This window comes from Paramisgurnus dabryanus, chromosome 19 (genome assembly GCF_030506205.2).
Source record: "Paramisgurnus dabryanus chromosome 19, PD_genome_1.1, whole genome shotgun sequence".
Lineage (NCBI taxonomy): Eukaryota > Metazoa > Chordata > Actinopteri > Cypriniformes > Cobitidae > Paramisgurnus > Paramisgurnus dabryanus.
The window spans coordinates 19,794,913-19,811,511 of record NC_133355.1 but is presented as its reverse complement, the minus strand read 5'-3'; the positions used below and the strand labels follow the sequence as shown (position 1 = coordinate 19,811,511).

At 37.9% G+C, this 16,599-nt stretch overlaps 1 protein-coding gene across 1 annotated transcript in view; it reads right to left on the bottom strand.

Moving 5' to 3' along the window:
• Positions 1 to 16,599, bottom strand: part of csmd2 (CUB and Sushi multiple domains 2) — a 364,270-nt gene that overhangs the window by 80,981 nt on the left and 266,690 nt on the right. The window contains exons 28-32 of the mRNA XM_065292427.1: positions 13,991 to 14,129; positions 12,997 to 13,184; positions 6,651 to 6,845; positions 6,209 to 6,325; positions 5,508 to 5,621 (exon numbers count right to left, since the gene is read on the bottom strand). Of these exons, the coding sequence (XP_065148499.1) occupies positions 5,508 to 5,621; positions 6,209 to 6,325; positions 6,651 to 6,845; positions 12,997 to 13,184; positions 13,991 to 14,129 (753 nt within the window). The remainder of the gene's footprint in view (positions 1 to 5,507; positions 5,622 to 6,208; positions 6,326 to 6,650; positions 6,846 to 12,996; positions 13,185 to 13,990; positions 14,130 to 16,599) is intronic.

The following is a 16,599-nucleotide window of genomic DNA, read 5'->3' as shown; positions in this document are numbered from 1 at the left end:
TTAGCATAATCTATATCTGATTAGACCATTAGCATCGCACAAAAAAATAACCAGAGTTACCAGAGTTTCGATATTTTGCCTGTTTAAAACTTGACTCTTCTGTTGTTACATCATGTACTAAGACTTACAAAAAGTTGAAAAAAATTAAAAGTTGCACTTTTCTAAAAGATATTTTGGGCACTGTGTAATTTCATTGCACCTCCTGCAGCCATGTTACGGCAGCAAAGTCCTTGATTATTACGCCAGAATGAGAGTATAGTTCCTAGCCATATCTGCCTAGAAAATTGCAACTTTTAATTTTCTGTCGGTCTTAGTACACACACAATGTAATTACAGAAGAGTCAAGTCTTAAATAGGAAAAACCTTGAAAGTATTTGTTATTCTTTAGCATGATGCTTATGGTCTAATCAGATTCAATAGACTATGCTAAGCTATGCTAAAAGTGGTACCGCCAGACCCGGAGATTAGCTGAATGGATTCCAAAACGGTAAAAATCAAATGTTTAACTCTAGGAGAGCTGAAAAATTAGCATATTTCGAAAAAACGTGGAGTGTCCCTTTGATATTGAGATAATATAGATTTAATATTGAATGAGGCCATGTCAAAAAGTAAAATCAATGTGGAATCAATTATTCAAATTCGATTTTGAGACTATAGCCTGGATTTTACAAAAAGGGCCTCAAATATCAGCATATAAAGAGTTGCGAAACCCTCTAAGTGCGTCTAGTAAATTTGCATATTTATTAGGCTCTTAATGGATTCTGCCAACAAACTGGTATTTCTAAATGACCTAAGGCCAGCACTAAGTGGATTTGATTAACGTTTAATACGTTATAAATCATTATCTCGTTTTTGATGGAGGTGTCGTTTAGCAGTTTTTGCATCTGAGCTCCTCATATAATGGTGCAATTGAAGCACTAAATTCATCAAAAACACTCTGACTGCTGGCTGCCTCTCTGTTGTCAATCCCACAATCCCCTGTGCAAAACCTTTGTTTGGCTTCCACAAAGAATGAATTGAAAATACCCACTCAGCTCTCTTCACCAGTGCACATGTACTGTAAAAGACTAAAATAAGTTTCTAACATTTCATTCATCGAACAACTTCACCCAAAATTTGACACTCACTATTAGATTAGGGTAGATTATTTCATTCCCTGTGCTGATTTTTTTTTTACCAAAAATGTTGAGAAATAGCCATTAAAACTGACATCTGTGCTTGTACGGTGACATACGGCACAACTTATTTTCCTTCTCTCTCTCTCCATAACGATAAGAGAAAATATGCGGTTTTATTCCGCCTAGGATCAATCCTTACTGCTCCCTGCTAACTACCCAGCCTCTAGTGCGCTGATTTTACACTGTCATCTGAGATCTTAGAGCGGAGAGTTTTAAGGAATTGCAGGTGTTTGACTACTGTGTTGAAGTAACAAAAACATACGCAACTCATCTGTGGAAACATCGGAAAGAGAAAAAAAAAAACTATTAATCTGATTGAAGCCAAAATCCCTGACACATTAAACAGAACTACATTAGGACCAAATAAAAGCTTTCAGACTCAGTGTCTCGGTGTGAATTTAAATAGCCATATTTAGCAGATCCCATTATGTTGAACTGTTTATTAGACTCGATGAGTCACCGGTCTTTTTATGCGAAACCGTTTTATTCTCTTGTGTACATAATCTGGTCTTGAACATGTCTTTGTACATTCTGATAATTGAAGCAAAATCCTCAACACATTAAAACACATCAATTTAAACTGAATGGCCCCAAGCTGTCACTGGGGCAGTACCATTTAAAAAGCTCTCATTATGTAGGAGGCTGAAGGGTAGGTATGACTGTGCTTTATCTGTAGAAGCGCCCAGACTCTGGAATGATCTGTCTATTACTATTAGACTGGCCTAATCATTGTCTGCTTTTAAGTCTTTTATGTTTTAAAGGGGCCATGTCACAAGACTTTTTTAAGATTTCAAATAAATCTTTGGTGTCCCCAGAACACATATGTGAAGTTTTAGCTCAAAATACAATATAAATAATTGATTATAGTAGCATGTTAAAATTGACCCTTTGTAGGAGTGTGCAAAAATGTTTTGTTCTGGGTGTGTCCTTTAAAATAGAAATAAGCTGATGAAGTGCAAATAATGGTGGTTTGTTGCAATTGAAACTCAATTGTGCTGTGATTTATTTTCTCTCTTTCTCTCTGCACTAAAAAGCATTGCTGTGGTTGGATAGTGCAGATTAAGGGGTGGTATTATTATAATAAGAGCTCCTTATGACATCATAAGGAGAGCCAAACTTCAACAACCTATTTTTTCACATGCTTGCAGAGAATGGTTTACCAAAACTAAGTTACTGGGTTGATCTTTTTCACATTTTCTTGGTTGATAGAAGCACTAGGGACACAATCGTAGCACTTAAACATGGAAAAAGTCAGATTTTCATGCCATGGCCCATCCCAAATTGTATCTAATGGTGCTATTATATATATAAATAAAATTGGCATTGCCATTACCTATATGTATCTTTGAGCACTGCAAATAAATGACTTTCTTACTAAGTATTTTAGTATAAGTACTTTATATCCCATTGGCAGATTATTATTATTTGCTCGTTTTAAGCACAAATTCACTTAATACATTTTCAATCAATTTTATATTTTTTTAATCTAAAAACTAGACTTTTTTAGGTCATGTTGCTTATCAAGAAAATACATCTTGATTTAAAAATGTTTAGATATTTGTACGGAAAACAAGACAAAAATACTAAGTAAGAAAGTCATTATTTGCAGTGAGGTATTAATATGTAGCAGTGAGGGTTTTGCTCCAGTTTTTTACCATTTTTTGACAGTGTACAGGAAAGCCATTTGTAACCCTCTAACCACTAACAAAGTAAATATTGCAGCATTCCCATAAGTATTATTATTTTTTACTTTTATATTTTTTGAGCATCAGGAGCAGCTAAACATAGCAACCTTATCTTAACCAATGGCGTACACTGCAACAAAATGAATGTCTGTCTTAGTATTTCGGTCTTGTTTTCTAATATAAATAACTAAAAATTCTTAAAGAAATAGTCTACCCTTTTGCCATATTAAACTATGTTATTACCTCAACTTAGACGAATTAATACATATCTATCTTTTTTCAATGCGTGCACTGTACAGCGCGTCGTGAATGTGTTAGCATTTAGCCTAGCCCCATTCATTCCTATGGTACCAAACAGGGAAGCCACCAAACACTTCCTTGTTTTCCCTATTTAAAGACTGTTACATGAGGAGTTATACTAGTAAGTATGGTGCCACAAAATAAAACTTTTTTTTGATACCATAGGAATGAATGGGGCTAGGCTAAATGTTAACACATTCATAACGCGCTGTACAATGCACGCATTAAAAAAAGATAGGTATTAGGGATGGGCATTCGATTACATTTTTTTAGTCGATTGTCGGGAGAATTAACGATCGATAGACAAACGGAACATATATGCGCTTGAATATGCGGTGCTCTAAAGCAGCGGAACCTGCAGCTAGGAGCCGCATTCTTAAACAGAGACCTCATTTGTTCCAAAAAATCATGACCTCTTCATGATTATTTTTTTGAAATCAAAACGGAAGGTCACAGATAACGGAGTATGGTGTCAAATATTGCAAAAAAATTGCTGCCACACAGTAAAATTCATTTAATTGCTTCAAGACACACGCTACGCTAGGCAATGCCACCTGCATTAGATAAAAAAAAGGATTCGATTAATCAATAACAAATTAACGTCATCGACTAAATTCTTAATGATCAATTATCGATCGTTGATTAATCATGCCCATCCCTAATAGGTATGTATTAATTTGTCTAGGTGGAGGTAATAACATAGTTTATTATGGCAAAAGAGTAGACTATTCCTTTAAATTGAGATACATTTACTTGGTAAGCAAGTGGCTTAAGATATTAAGTCTTGTTTATTGAAATAATGGATGAAAATCAAGAGGTTTTTTTTTACTTTAAACAAGTAAAAATATCTGCCAGTGCAGTAAGAAAAATAAACTTAATTCCAGTTTCAACTTAATTCAGTAAACTTCATTTAACAGTTTTCTTAGTGCACCGGCAGATATTTTGACTTGTTTAAAAGGAGCACTCCCACATTTTGGGAATTTAGCTTATTTACCGTATCCCCCAGAGTTAGATAAGTCCATAAATACCTCTCCCATCTCTGTGCGTGCTGTAACTCTGTCTGACGCAGCCACTGCTAGCTTAGCTTAGCTTAGCACAAAGACTGGAAGTGAATGGCTTCAGATAGCATACTTCTCCCAATAAGTGACAAAATAATGCGAACAATTTCTTATTAATGTGTTTTGATTTCTATAGTCACACCGTGTACAAATAACAAGGTAAATGGTAAATGGACTGCATTTATATAGCGCTTTTAACAGACCTATGGCCATCCAAAGCGCTTTACAATTAGCCTCACATTCACCCATTCACTCACACATTCATACACCGACGGCGGTGTCAACCATGCAAGGCGCCAGCCAGCTCGTCGGGAGCAGCTGTGGTTAGGTGTCTTGCTCAAGGACACCTCGACACTTGGTCCGGTGGAGCCGGGGATTTGTAGACAACCTACATGAACCACTAGGCCACTGCCGCACCCACATAACAAGGTCATATGAGACACAGCCATCTTTTAACAGTATACATACTGGGAACTTTATTCTCAGAAGGCGAAGCACTGCTACTTTGGCAGAGTGATTTGCTCGCTGCACCGAGAATCCCCCTGGTGAGGAGCAGAGAGATCGTTCAGAGTTGTGCAAATCACTCCGCCCAAGTTTCTACACGGTGTGACTATACAAATCACAGCACATAAATAGGAAAATGTTGGTGTTATTTTGTCACTTATTGGAAGCAGTTTGCTAGCTGGAGCCATTCACTTGCAGTCTTTGTGCTAAGCTAAGCTAACAGGGGCTGCGTCAGACAGAATTACAGCACGCACAGAGATGAGAAAGGTATGTATGGATTTATCTAACTCTGGGGAATATGGTGAACACGCTAAATTCCCAAAATGTGGGCGTGTTCCTTTAAGTAAAAAAAAACTTCTTGATTTTCATCATTTATTTCAATAAACAAGACTTAATATTTTAAGCCACTTGCTCACCAAGTAAATGTATCTTAATTTAAGAATTTTTAGATATTTATATTTGAAAACAAGACAAAAATACTAAGTAAGACATTCATTTTTTTTGCAGTGTAAGGCTGGGAAGTGTTTGGCCAACAACTGTCAGTAGGAAGAAACTTGTTTTTGAAACAACCATTCTCTCTTTAGTTTCATTTAGTGACGCTACTGGCTCAAAACTTGCGAGATTTCATCAGCTGTGTCATCTGTTTTGAGTGGGACTGATCTTGTTTATGGAGTCGATTAATTTACTTTCTATTTACTTTTCAGTCCGAATGCAGACTCTTTAGCATTCATCTCCTGATACTGCAATGGTCAAGCTAATACTGCTAGAGAAGGTTCGCTGACCTGTGTGCGCCCCAGAGAGCGAGCTCAAAACGCGGGCATGCTGCGTGGGGCCATCGTACACCTCCACGATATCATTCAGTGCCGTCTGGAAGAAGGTGAACTGGCTGAACACCACTGCAGAGAAAGGATAAAAGAGAAATGATTGCATATGCACCTGAGACCATGACTCTGTAAATGTTAATTCAACAGTAAAACATAAAATCCAACCTGTGATGCACCCTTTCCCTCTATATACGCACACCCTTGTGCTTTGTATAGCAAATTTCCAAATGAAGGCCATAAAAAATAGATACCCTGGTGTTGCTACGCTCTCTGTCTCTCAGCTGTTCAAAGCCATTACTCTGTGTCATGAAAATTTGTGCCTTAATTATCTGTGCTTCCAAAACATTTGCCTTGACCCAGAGAAATACGAGGCTGTTTGTGTCTGCTAATTCAAACTCGATAGGAACCCCCAAATTGGCCAACTGTCCTCCACGTTTTATGGTTCAAATAATGGGGCAGAATAAGCACTTCTGGGCTGATATAAGGGGATATTCAGAGGTCCTCCAGTGGCTAGAAGCTCTATAACCCAGAAAGAATAATAATATGGGGATTTCTAAAATGTCAGCATTATGATATACAATATAGTTAACAATCCTCTCTTGGAGGTGTGTGAGTTTGTATGCTTGTATTTCAGTGTGTTTTTGCATGCTCTTTCTTACCATAGTCTTTCGGCACAATAACAGAGTAAAGGCAGGTCCTCTCGCTGCTGTAGTTTCCAGGGTAACCAGGGGAAAGCACCACCCCCTCTAACCCGGAATACTGACCACCGCATGGAGCTGAGTAAGAGAGACAGCCAAAGAGAGAAGCATTAGAGACTCATTTTCACTTCTCCATCTCATCTGCTCTTTTCTCATTCTGCTGATCTTAAATTACTTTTCTTCTCGGATTTCTGCGCTGCCCTGCTAGACAATCCCCAGTGCCAAAGTGAAATTGCAATGTGTTTGAAGCATTCCTCAAGGTTAGACCGCAAACACGCACCCCCCCCCCGTTATTTTCAAGGGAACAGCGACAGATGTGACACACAGCAGGTCCTCGTAGCAAGAACGCATGTGGACGTATAAGAAAATCTTGGTGATTGTTTTGGTCCAAAGCTGGTTTTACCTATGCAAACAGGCTTTGGTTTGTTCCAGCCAGGCTTGCCGTCTCCCCCCATGATGCAGGTGAGAGTGGCGTCTCCCTCCAAAGTGTAGCCGTTGTCACAGTAATAGGTGACCGTGGCTCCCAGCTTTAGCTCAGCGCCGACGCGGGTTCCGTTGCGCACCAGGCCTGGCTCAAAACATGATTCTCTGGGATTCTCTGTTGGTGACAGTAAAGACTGCAGTGAGAGGGCTAGAAAGACAGTTAGGGTTATTTGGGAAAAAACAAAAGCTGGAAATTGGAAAAAAGAAATTTGGAGGCAACATAATTTTTTCTAAGTCATTATAGTTTCAAAGGACTGAAATGTTATATATTTATTACACTACGGTTTAAGTTTTGAAACCCTTATTCTCTATATATTAAATAACTATAAGTTATGTTATGACCAGAGCCAGACGGAATCTGCTGACTTTTTTTGCTTTATCTGTGGAATTGTTTTGGGAAAAATTTGCGGAATGATTTTAAATGTTTTTTAAAAATATTAGAGAATTTAAGCTATACATATTACATAATTGAATCTTACATAATTACTTTTTGAAGGCTTACAATGAAAATGAATACACCAAATCCTCTGAATTAAACTGGACCAACCTGAACCAGATAATGTGCATGTCAAGATAGAATTATATTTTGTATATAAAATGACATATTATTGTTAATAGTCTTATATATTATAACAGAATAAAAAGGCTTGTGTTAATACGTTCTCATTATGAATTAAGCACGTATGAAGATAATTTTAGCATTTTTACAATGCAATGTAAACTTTATGTTAAACATAAGAGCATTTGTCTTGTAAACGGATTTGAAATGATCATGTGCTGACTGTCGCGTCACATAGATGACAGAGAAAAGTAAGATCTGCTTAACTCAGTGGTAAGTTTTGCATATAATTAGCAAAATTGTTCCCTTGGCATTTTATCATGCACCTTACCCCAGGTCTCAAATTGGCATCACAACTATGCTTGACCCAAAGCTGGTCGAATCAATCAAATTGTCAGGGAGTGCTTTTTACGATGATGGACAGATGATCAACAGTAAAACCACATCACCAACGAGCGCTTGTGTTGAATCCGTTTACAACAAAGATGGCTGCTGCTGGAGAACTGAGATGTGAAGATTCTGCCATCAAGTCTGTATTAGAAGATATCGACAGCGCCTTCATTTTTGTGCCTGAAATGGGCATCACGGCGAAGCACGACAATGTGGATATAACTAGCGGTCGTTACCAGCTCCTTTTCAGAAGGCCATGAATGAAACTTACAAATGGTAAGAGATTGTCTGACTGTATGACTTACTAAATAACTTACAATGTCATGATATCAATGAAAGATTGTAAACAAAGTAGATGTCGATGTACGTTCGCTATCTCAGACTTAGTACAATCATAATGTTAGTCTCACCGAAATAACTAGCAGTTCAGGTCAGGCTGCAGAAGGACAGACGCTATTTCATCATAAGTCACACACTCGGTTGCTCTGATTGGTTGTAGGTCTATCCAATTAAGTGTAGAAGCATTTTTTGTCCTGGTTCGGTTGAAACCAAGCGTGCCGCACAAGCCCTGAAAAGTGAAGCCAAAACGTCTCGATCGCCCCCCAGTGACTGGTCCCAGTATAGGTCATAAACCCCGCCTCCCCATGTTATTCAATGGGACTTGGGACCAACTAAAAAAATTAATTACACTTCAATTATCTTTTTTCCGAAGCTGGTTTCTGTCATTTACTGTAGTTTTTATCACGCTGATGTAAATTCAAATGTTTGTTTTTAAAATAGGTTTGTGTTTAGTTAGTTATTTAATGATATAAAAACGGTGGTGTCATGTCATGATTGACAGCTGTGATATCGTGTGATATGCGCATTCTACGAGAGCGAGGGCGGGGTTTTGACTTCGCGGCTTCCCTTCCTGCTCACTAGTGCGCATGACTGGTCCCGAAATCGCTAGTGCGCAGACTCAAGACCCAAGATGTCAGCGCCATATCGGGACACTTGCGGCTTCACTTTTCACCAATGGAAGAGAGTGAACAGGCGTCGTCCATCTTTTTTTACAGTCTGTTGAAACACGCCCCATAATCACAGCCCAATAGAGCGGTATCAGAATCAAATTCAGGCAAGGAATTTCCATCTGTTATGGGCTTCTAGTGGCTGCATTTGTTCATTATTTGTGACCCTATACCACAAAACCAGTCATAAAGGTCTTTTTTTTATTGAGATTTAACATCATCAAAAAGCTGAATAAATAAGCTTTCCATTAATCAATGATAGGACAATATTTGGAAATCTGGAATCTGAGTGTGCAAAAATCTAAATATTGAGAAAATGTCCTTTAAAGTTGTCCAAATAAAGTCCTTAGCAAAAACTAATGATAAATGCATTTTTTTATATATTTATGGTAAGAAATTTACAAAATATCTTAATTGAACATGAACTTACTCAAAATCTTAATAAATTTTGGTTTTAAAAAATAGATAATTTTGACCCATACAATGTGGTTGGCTATTGCTTCAAATATACCCGTGCTACTTATGACTGGTTTTGTGGTCCAGGGTCACATTTAGTCTTATTCATCCATTTAAAAGTATTATTATTCCGATATAACATTTAAGTTCCAGAAATTAATATCTTGACACAATGGTATTTTTGTCTACAAAAGTAATCAAACATTTAAACACACACCTTTACATTTAAAAGATCATGAGAAACATGTTAGTCGAGGATTTTCCAAATTTTTAAATGGCAGTGTATGTAATTACAGTTTTTTTTACAATGTTTTAATTTTTATTCTTAAAAAAATCTTGATTTTTTTTGTTTTTAAATGTTTAATTATTCTTTGTCCCTTACTAAAAGGACAGATCAGGAAAGGAAATGTTTATTGTTTCTAAATTAACTCATAAGCAAGACCATGAGACAAACATGAAACAATGAATACTGCAGACACACTTTGTGTAAATATGCACACTTCAAATGTACTTCAAAAGATACTTAAATTCGCAATACAAACATATGCTACAACAACATACACGCCCAGTGGAGCACGACCGTCTGACCCAGGACAGATTACAAGTGACACTTGTCTAGATCAAATCTGCTGACTTCACGAAACAGTCCGTCACCCGGTAGGACATGTGTACAGCACATCCTTTGGCCAAAATTAGAAATCAATCACTTTTTCCACACATTCGCATCGCACAGCAAAAACGGGGATGAGTAAATTCACACATTTACTGATTTGTGTGCAGTTCTTGCTATTGTTAAGACGCTGCTCTATGCATAGCCATGCCACAATATTCTCGCTGATGAGCCATGCCTTTGTCCTTCATGGCCCAATAATGTGTCGAAACGGGGCGGAAATCTGTTTGTCGGGCTGATGTTCCAGTGGGGCCATAACTCATAGTTCATCTTCTCACACCAGCCTGTCTGAACCTCAGACAAGATGAGTGTGGAGATGAAGTAATTCAAAATTGACTAGTTGATCATGTATGGTGTTTGTATGCATGTGTGTGCATTTGGACATGAAAAATGTTTATACTGGCAGGGACGAGCAATGGAGTGTATGTGTGCATGCTGTGTTTATTTAACCGTCGGTCAACCGTGTAGATCCTTGGCCCCCATATTGCCCCTCGGAGGCCAATCAGACACAGTCGGGAGTCTGTGAGAACCTGATTGGTCTGAAGAAGTTGACGCTGCTTGAAGCTTCCAAAGACAAACCATCGCGAGCCAATGCCACACTATCTATGCCAGCACTTCTACTGTATGAGGGTTAAGCGAACATAAACTTTATATGGTATATTTATGATTTTCTTCCACATTATTAGGTTTTGCTAATTCGTTGAGAGAAGTCTGGGGTCTGGAACTGGAGCTTTTGAAGTGCCACACACTGTGTCCATCTGCTACACCAGATTGAGAAAATACTGCTCCTCATTTTACAGAGTCCATCAGAGAGTAACCTAAAGAGTGATGTGTCTCTCTCTCTCTCTCTCTCTCTCTCTGGCCGCTGCATGCCAGCAATGAACAGTTAGTAGGTGTTGTTCTTACTCTACATGGTTAACTTTGAGGTTATTGACAAGGTCTCTAAAGTAGGGATGAACAGGAAGATTGTACAACTGATTGAAGATCTCAACTATTTTATCTAGAGTCGTTTTTTAATGAAGTTTATTTAACTAAGTTTAGGAGGAGCTTGGCCATGTAATCCAACCAATCAGCGCAAAAAGATGTCTTAAAATAGCCGTCCCTCCCCTCTGTCTCTTTTTTGCACCCTACTCCATCCACCCCATCACCTCAATCTCAGCTAGTTCATCTATCCCAGTTAAGGGGGGTCTGGGTTCAGGCTTATATTTCGGGCTCAGAGCCCTCCACTCGGACAGCAAGCCAAATATGCTTAATCTCATTCCCTATTGATGTTAATGCAAACTCGTGAAATATATTTTTAGTAGTGGTGCATTAAAGGGGATTGATTAAAAGGTGAAATGCGAAGATAATTTTTTTGTGCGTCTGAAATTCAAACACTTTAAACATCACCACTAAAGCCAACAAATTTACTTTGACTTTGATTTCAACAAACTTACTTCAAGAAAAATGACATTTTCTTTAAAACCTTGTTACCCATTCAGACAGGCATTTTGGTTTTTTGCTGTCACTTTAAGCATCTCAAGCTTTGTGTAAAATGATGCTTCAAGAAATAATTCAACTTTAAAAAAGCTTCTTTTGCGCTTTCGACAAGAATGTGTCATTTTTTAACAGTGCCTTAAAAAAGAACCTGACAATTACCTTAAGGGCCATTCACCTCTTCATTCACATTCACACGCATATAAAACGCGATTGCGCCACTTTCCTCCTTCTTTCCGAAATCCTCAGGCACCAGGGCTCCAGTAGCGTCTGCTGTTGCTAAGCAACCATGAATCGCACTCTCCATAGATTCAGTAACGCATCTCCATGTACAGTACAGAAATTATCAGTTGTTCCTCCCTCCTGAGTTGATATGGAATGATACAGTGTTTATGTGGTACAATGTTGATGGGTAAAGGGTGAAGCTGATTGGTTGGTTCTTGTCACATGACCTGCGGTGTTGACACAGCAGTCTTAAAAGCGGAGCTGTCCGGCATCCGTCAAAAATAGAAGCTCTGCGTATTTGTTCCGGAGGGCTGCGGATGGCCGGAGCTGTGACGTATTCGGAACGCAGTCAGTGGAAATACACACATTGACTTGAATGGAAACCGATTGACTCCGCCACCGTTCCGCAGCCGTTCCGCAGTCGGTGGAAATCTAGCGTGAGTTGCACCGCATGAGCATTACGGCTGTGTTGCTTCCTATTTAAGGGCGTTTACATTGCATCTACATTTAAAATAATTAACTTGTGTGCTTCAAAGACACCAAAAAGTGAACGGCCCCTTAAGCCCTAGGTATAGTCTGTTTTTTATGCCCGCACAGTCGAATGCACAGCCTTGAAAAGCATAATTCATCTGACCCATACACGTGCACTGACGTTCAACGCATGTGCATTGCAGTACCTCTCGTTGCCTACATGCGCGACCTACGTGTACAATGTCCACGGGTTTCGAAAATCCTTCTGTGTACACGTGCACTCTTTTGATGACGAAAATTGTGTCAACGAAACCCTTGCGTATGCAGAAAAAATGGTCCATACAATGGCCTTTAGACAACCTAAAAATACACTTTATTTTAAGATATGTAGTTTTGCATATCCCCTAAAAATATATTAACTACAAATATATAACAAAAATTAATTCTATAGTAGTGGTGGTATCAACCTTTTTTGCAGAATACAGGTCCGATGCACAAATTTCCATGCACTTTTTATATGAGAAGCAAGCTACAATGATCAGACAAGTCTGTCAGTTCACAAAAAATCAAACATGTCAAAGATCAGCAGGACACATGAGGGGACACCAAACTTTCATTTGTTCTCTCATTTGTAAAACACCGACCAAATGCCAGCATTGATGAGCACCTTCTGGCTTTCCATTTTATAATTATTCTTTGCACTATAGTGAAAATTACCATTGGTCGATAATTATAAGCTGCAGAGGTGATATGAGAGGATGAAAGGGTGGGTGGGTATTGGGTGGTGATTAACGCACAATTCAAAGCCCTGCATGAATACAGCAGGCTGCGAAAACAAAGTAACAAAAAGCAAAGGACAAAGTGTCATCCTGATGTCATTCTATGACCGCAGTTAATGAGGATTTGACACAGTCAGAAACAATTAAACACTTTTACATTGCAGCCATTTAAAGGCCTACAACAAAATACAGTGTGTGTAACATACTCCTCCCACCACTAGGGGGAAACATACCTGTGTACTGAATGACGAATCCATTGCTGCTGAGTGAGGCGTCACTTCGGAAGGCCAGAAAGAGCGTGTGGGAGCTGCTCTCGATGCGTTCAGGGACATCCGTGCCATAAAAACTTCCCAGCAGTGGGCTGAGAGAATCAGGCCCATCGTAAACATGCAGAAAGTCATAGCTTGGTTCTAGGCTAAAGCTAGAGAGGGAAACATATATTGTTAGCCAATGTGCTCAACACATTTAATATATGTTACTTTGTTCTTAACAATGACTAGGAAATGTCATTGTGACTCTTTATGTCTATTGTCGTGTTTTACTTCATCTGGACTAGGGGTGGGCCGACCCGGACCTTTTTTGCTGGATCGTGTATTGGACTAAGGGGGTCCAAATACAAATAGATCAAGAAAAACACTAGGATCGGATCAGTATCGGCCGATACACAGAATTCAGGTATCAAAATCAGATCGGTAATGGTATCAATCCACCCCTAATTTGGACTGCAAACCAGACAACAGTGTTTGTATCATGTATGCAGATCTTCACAAGTTTAAACTGGGGAGCTGTTACAGTGGGAACATTAACTCTATTTAACAGCAGGAAGGGAAATTCATTGCTGCATTGATTTCAACATAACATATTTACCTGCAGTGAAATGAGTGTATAATAGTACACAACTGAATAGGCTGGAATGAAATGACTATTCACAGTATGTGACACAATGCTTTTATGTTTAATAACCATCTTTTTTAATTAATTTCAAAGAGACAATGAGTTCTGCATAGATCTTTATGTACTACCTGTGTGTACATTACACAATGAAAGTGATTTTGAAATTGCTATATTATCTCAATTTTACTTTCCACTGATATTCACATTTCATGAACCTTTGAATTATTTTCGCTAAAAGCTAGAAAGGAAATGAATGGCACAGAACATGTGTTGAGAATTAAGATTTAAATACTGTATGGCGACATTATAAACAGTCCTAGAAAAGTGGCTTACTGATTGAAGTTGAGAGAAATGATGTGGTCAGGAGATACTGTAACAGTCCAGTCACATTCTCTGCCATGAGGATAAGGCTCTGGATATTCAGGAGAAAGGATCAGACCACTGGGGCCAGTCAGATTTCCACCACACGGAGCTACGATAAAAATGGAGAACATGGACTTAACAAATCATAACAACTGTCAATACAATAAATACTATTTTTACTTTCAAAATGTAGCTTTCTATGGCCAGAACCTCTTTTACGTAGATTTCACACCATACATAAGCCATGTGCAAGTTTTTGTTTTTTTTTATTGTTATGAGATCAACATTTATTTGAATAATTCGGAAATGCCCACAAAAAGAGTATCATCTTTACACAAGGGATAAAGTCATGTGCCAAACTTAACATGACAAATCATTTCTTGTACAGTATTTTCCGGACTATAAGTCGCACTTTTTTCTTAGTTTGGCAGGTCCTGGAACTAATGTTCAGGTGCGACTTATACATCACAATTATTTCATATGAACCAAGAGAAACCATTACCGTCTACAGCCGCGAGGGTCATCTCTATGCTGCTCTTGTAATTATGTAATACAATGGATTCAGTGACGCTGAATGACTTCAGGACCTTTTTTAACTTGATTTGGCTTATTGTGTTAATTTTGCCTATTCAGCCTCCCAGGTATGTTCTGTATGCTTTTGTGTATCATGTTAATAACTGCTAATGTTACGTTAATGTACTGACACCTATTCAGCCTGCTGCTCTGTGCTATTGTTTAGTTAAATAACTTGCCTTTCCAAATTAAATGTCTGTTCTTCAGATTGGATTTTGTGAAATCATTTTCTAAATAAACGCGCGTATAGTCCAGTGCGACTTATAGTCCAGTGCGACTTTTGTTTTTTCCTCTTCAAAACGCTTTTTTGACTGATGTGACTTATACTCCTGAGCGACTTATAGTCTGGAAAATACGGTACATGGTTTGCTCTTTCAATGTGAGGCATTCATATGAAACTGGTAAACATCTCCAGGGTTTGGCCTGTGATTCGGTTAAACATTTACACAAACTTAAATTGATGTTTTAATGAAACAAGGCAACCCAATTACACCATCATAATTGTGGCAGTTAACATCAAAGAAAAAAGCCTGGATTTATAAAACAAAGCCAAACCCCTCGGCCCCAAATGTTCATCAAAACTCCTCTGTTTCTGGTGAGTAGCATCATTACAGTAAATCATTTAAAATGTGCTGTTTTTGTTGTTTGTTGTACTACATGCTGATCTAACTTAAAAATACTACATAAGGCCTATTTTTTATCATATATACAATACTATAATAATGATCTTATGTGCATTTAGCAAGACTTCAATGATACATGTGTGTGTTTTAAAATGTTAATTTGCTGAACAACGCAATGGAAAGCAAATGCATTTAAACATGTCTTGAATGGCCTCCTTGACTATTTTTAGGCGTAATGTAAACATTAAGGGTGGGTTGCACCAACAAGGATTAGGCCTAAATCTGGTTTAAATCAAAGCTTATTTAATAATTCTGTTGCACCAAACTTTAAACATGTTTTAAAATAATAAGATTTTCATTTAAACTGCCAAGTTTAAATTATACAGTAAACCTATATTATCTTTAATCCTGTTGCTCCATTACTTTAAACTCTGTTTTAAATCTCAGTGAGGGATTAACTTTAAACTTGCATATGAGGAGGTTTAAATATGTTTTTTTTTAAATGATTAGAAACACATACCGCGAGCGTGGTGGCGCTATTCAAAGATGCGTTTTTTATAACGTCACAACAAAGTGAGTTTGGCGGCTCAAAAAGATTATTTACAGCACCGGGGACAGCTACCGATGCTCGTATGTGCTTCTCCTCTGTCACCCGCGCTCCAGTCAGACGAAGCGCAGTGAATGAACGGACACACGGTGGTACTTCATCAGTGGCGGAACTAGAATTTTTTTAATGGGGTGGCCAGGGGGTGGCCAAAGCTACTTTAGGGGGTCCATAGTCCATAAAAGAAAATGACGTGTAACCATGTATCAAGAAAGCATAAATTAATCTTTTGATCGCATTAGATGTAAACATAATCAATCTAAATAAAATCTTTCTACTGTATTTCTTACATCTGATTTACTGTCTGTAAAAGGGATTCACCCAAAAATGAAAATTCTGTCATCATTTACTCACCCTTATGTTGTTCTAAACCTGTATTTTATTTTAATAAACACAAAAGAAGATATTTTGATAAATGATGGTAAGCACACAATTAATGGTATATCCATTGAATTCCATCATGTTGTTTTTATTCCTACTATGGAAGTCAATGGTTAACAGCTCTGTGCACACCATCATTTATCAAAATATCTTCTTTTGTGTTCATCAGAAATAAGAAATTCGTACAGGTTAAGAACAACATAAGGATGTAAAAATTATTTTCATTTTGTGAACTATCCCTTTAATGAAGCAAAAGATCAGGAAATCTAAACTCCATGATAAACCTTAAACTTACTTCAAATAGCAGAGCTCTACACAAGGATGTTTATTTACGAAGATACAGAAGATGCAAAAGTTTTCTTTTTTCTTTTGATATTTAATTAACTTTAATGACAGAG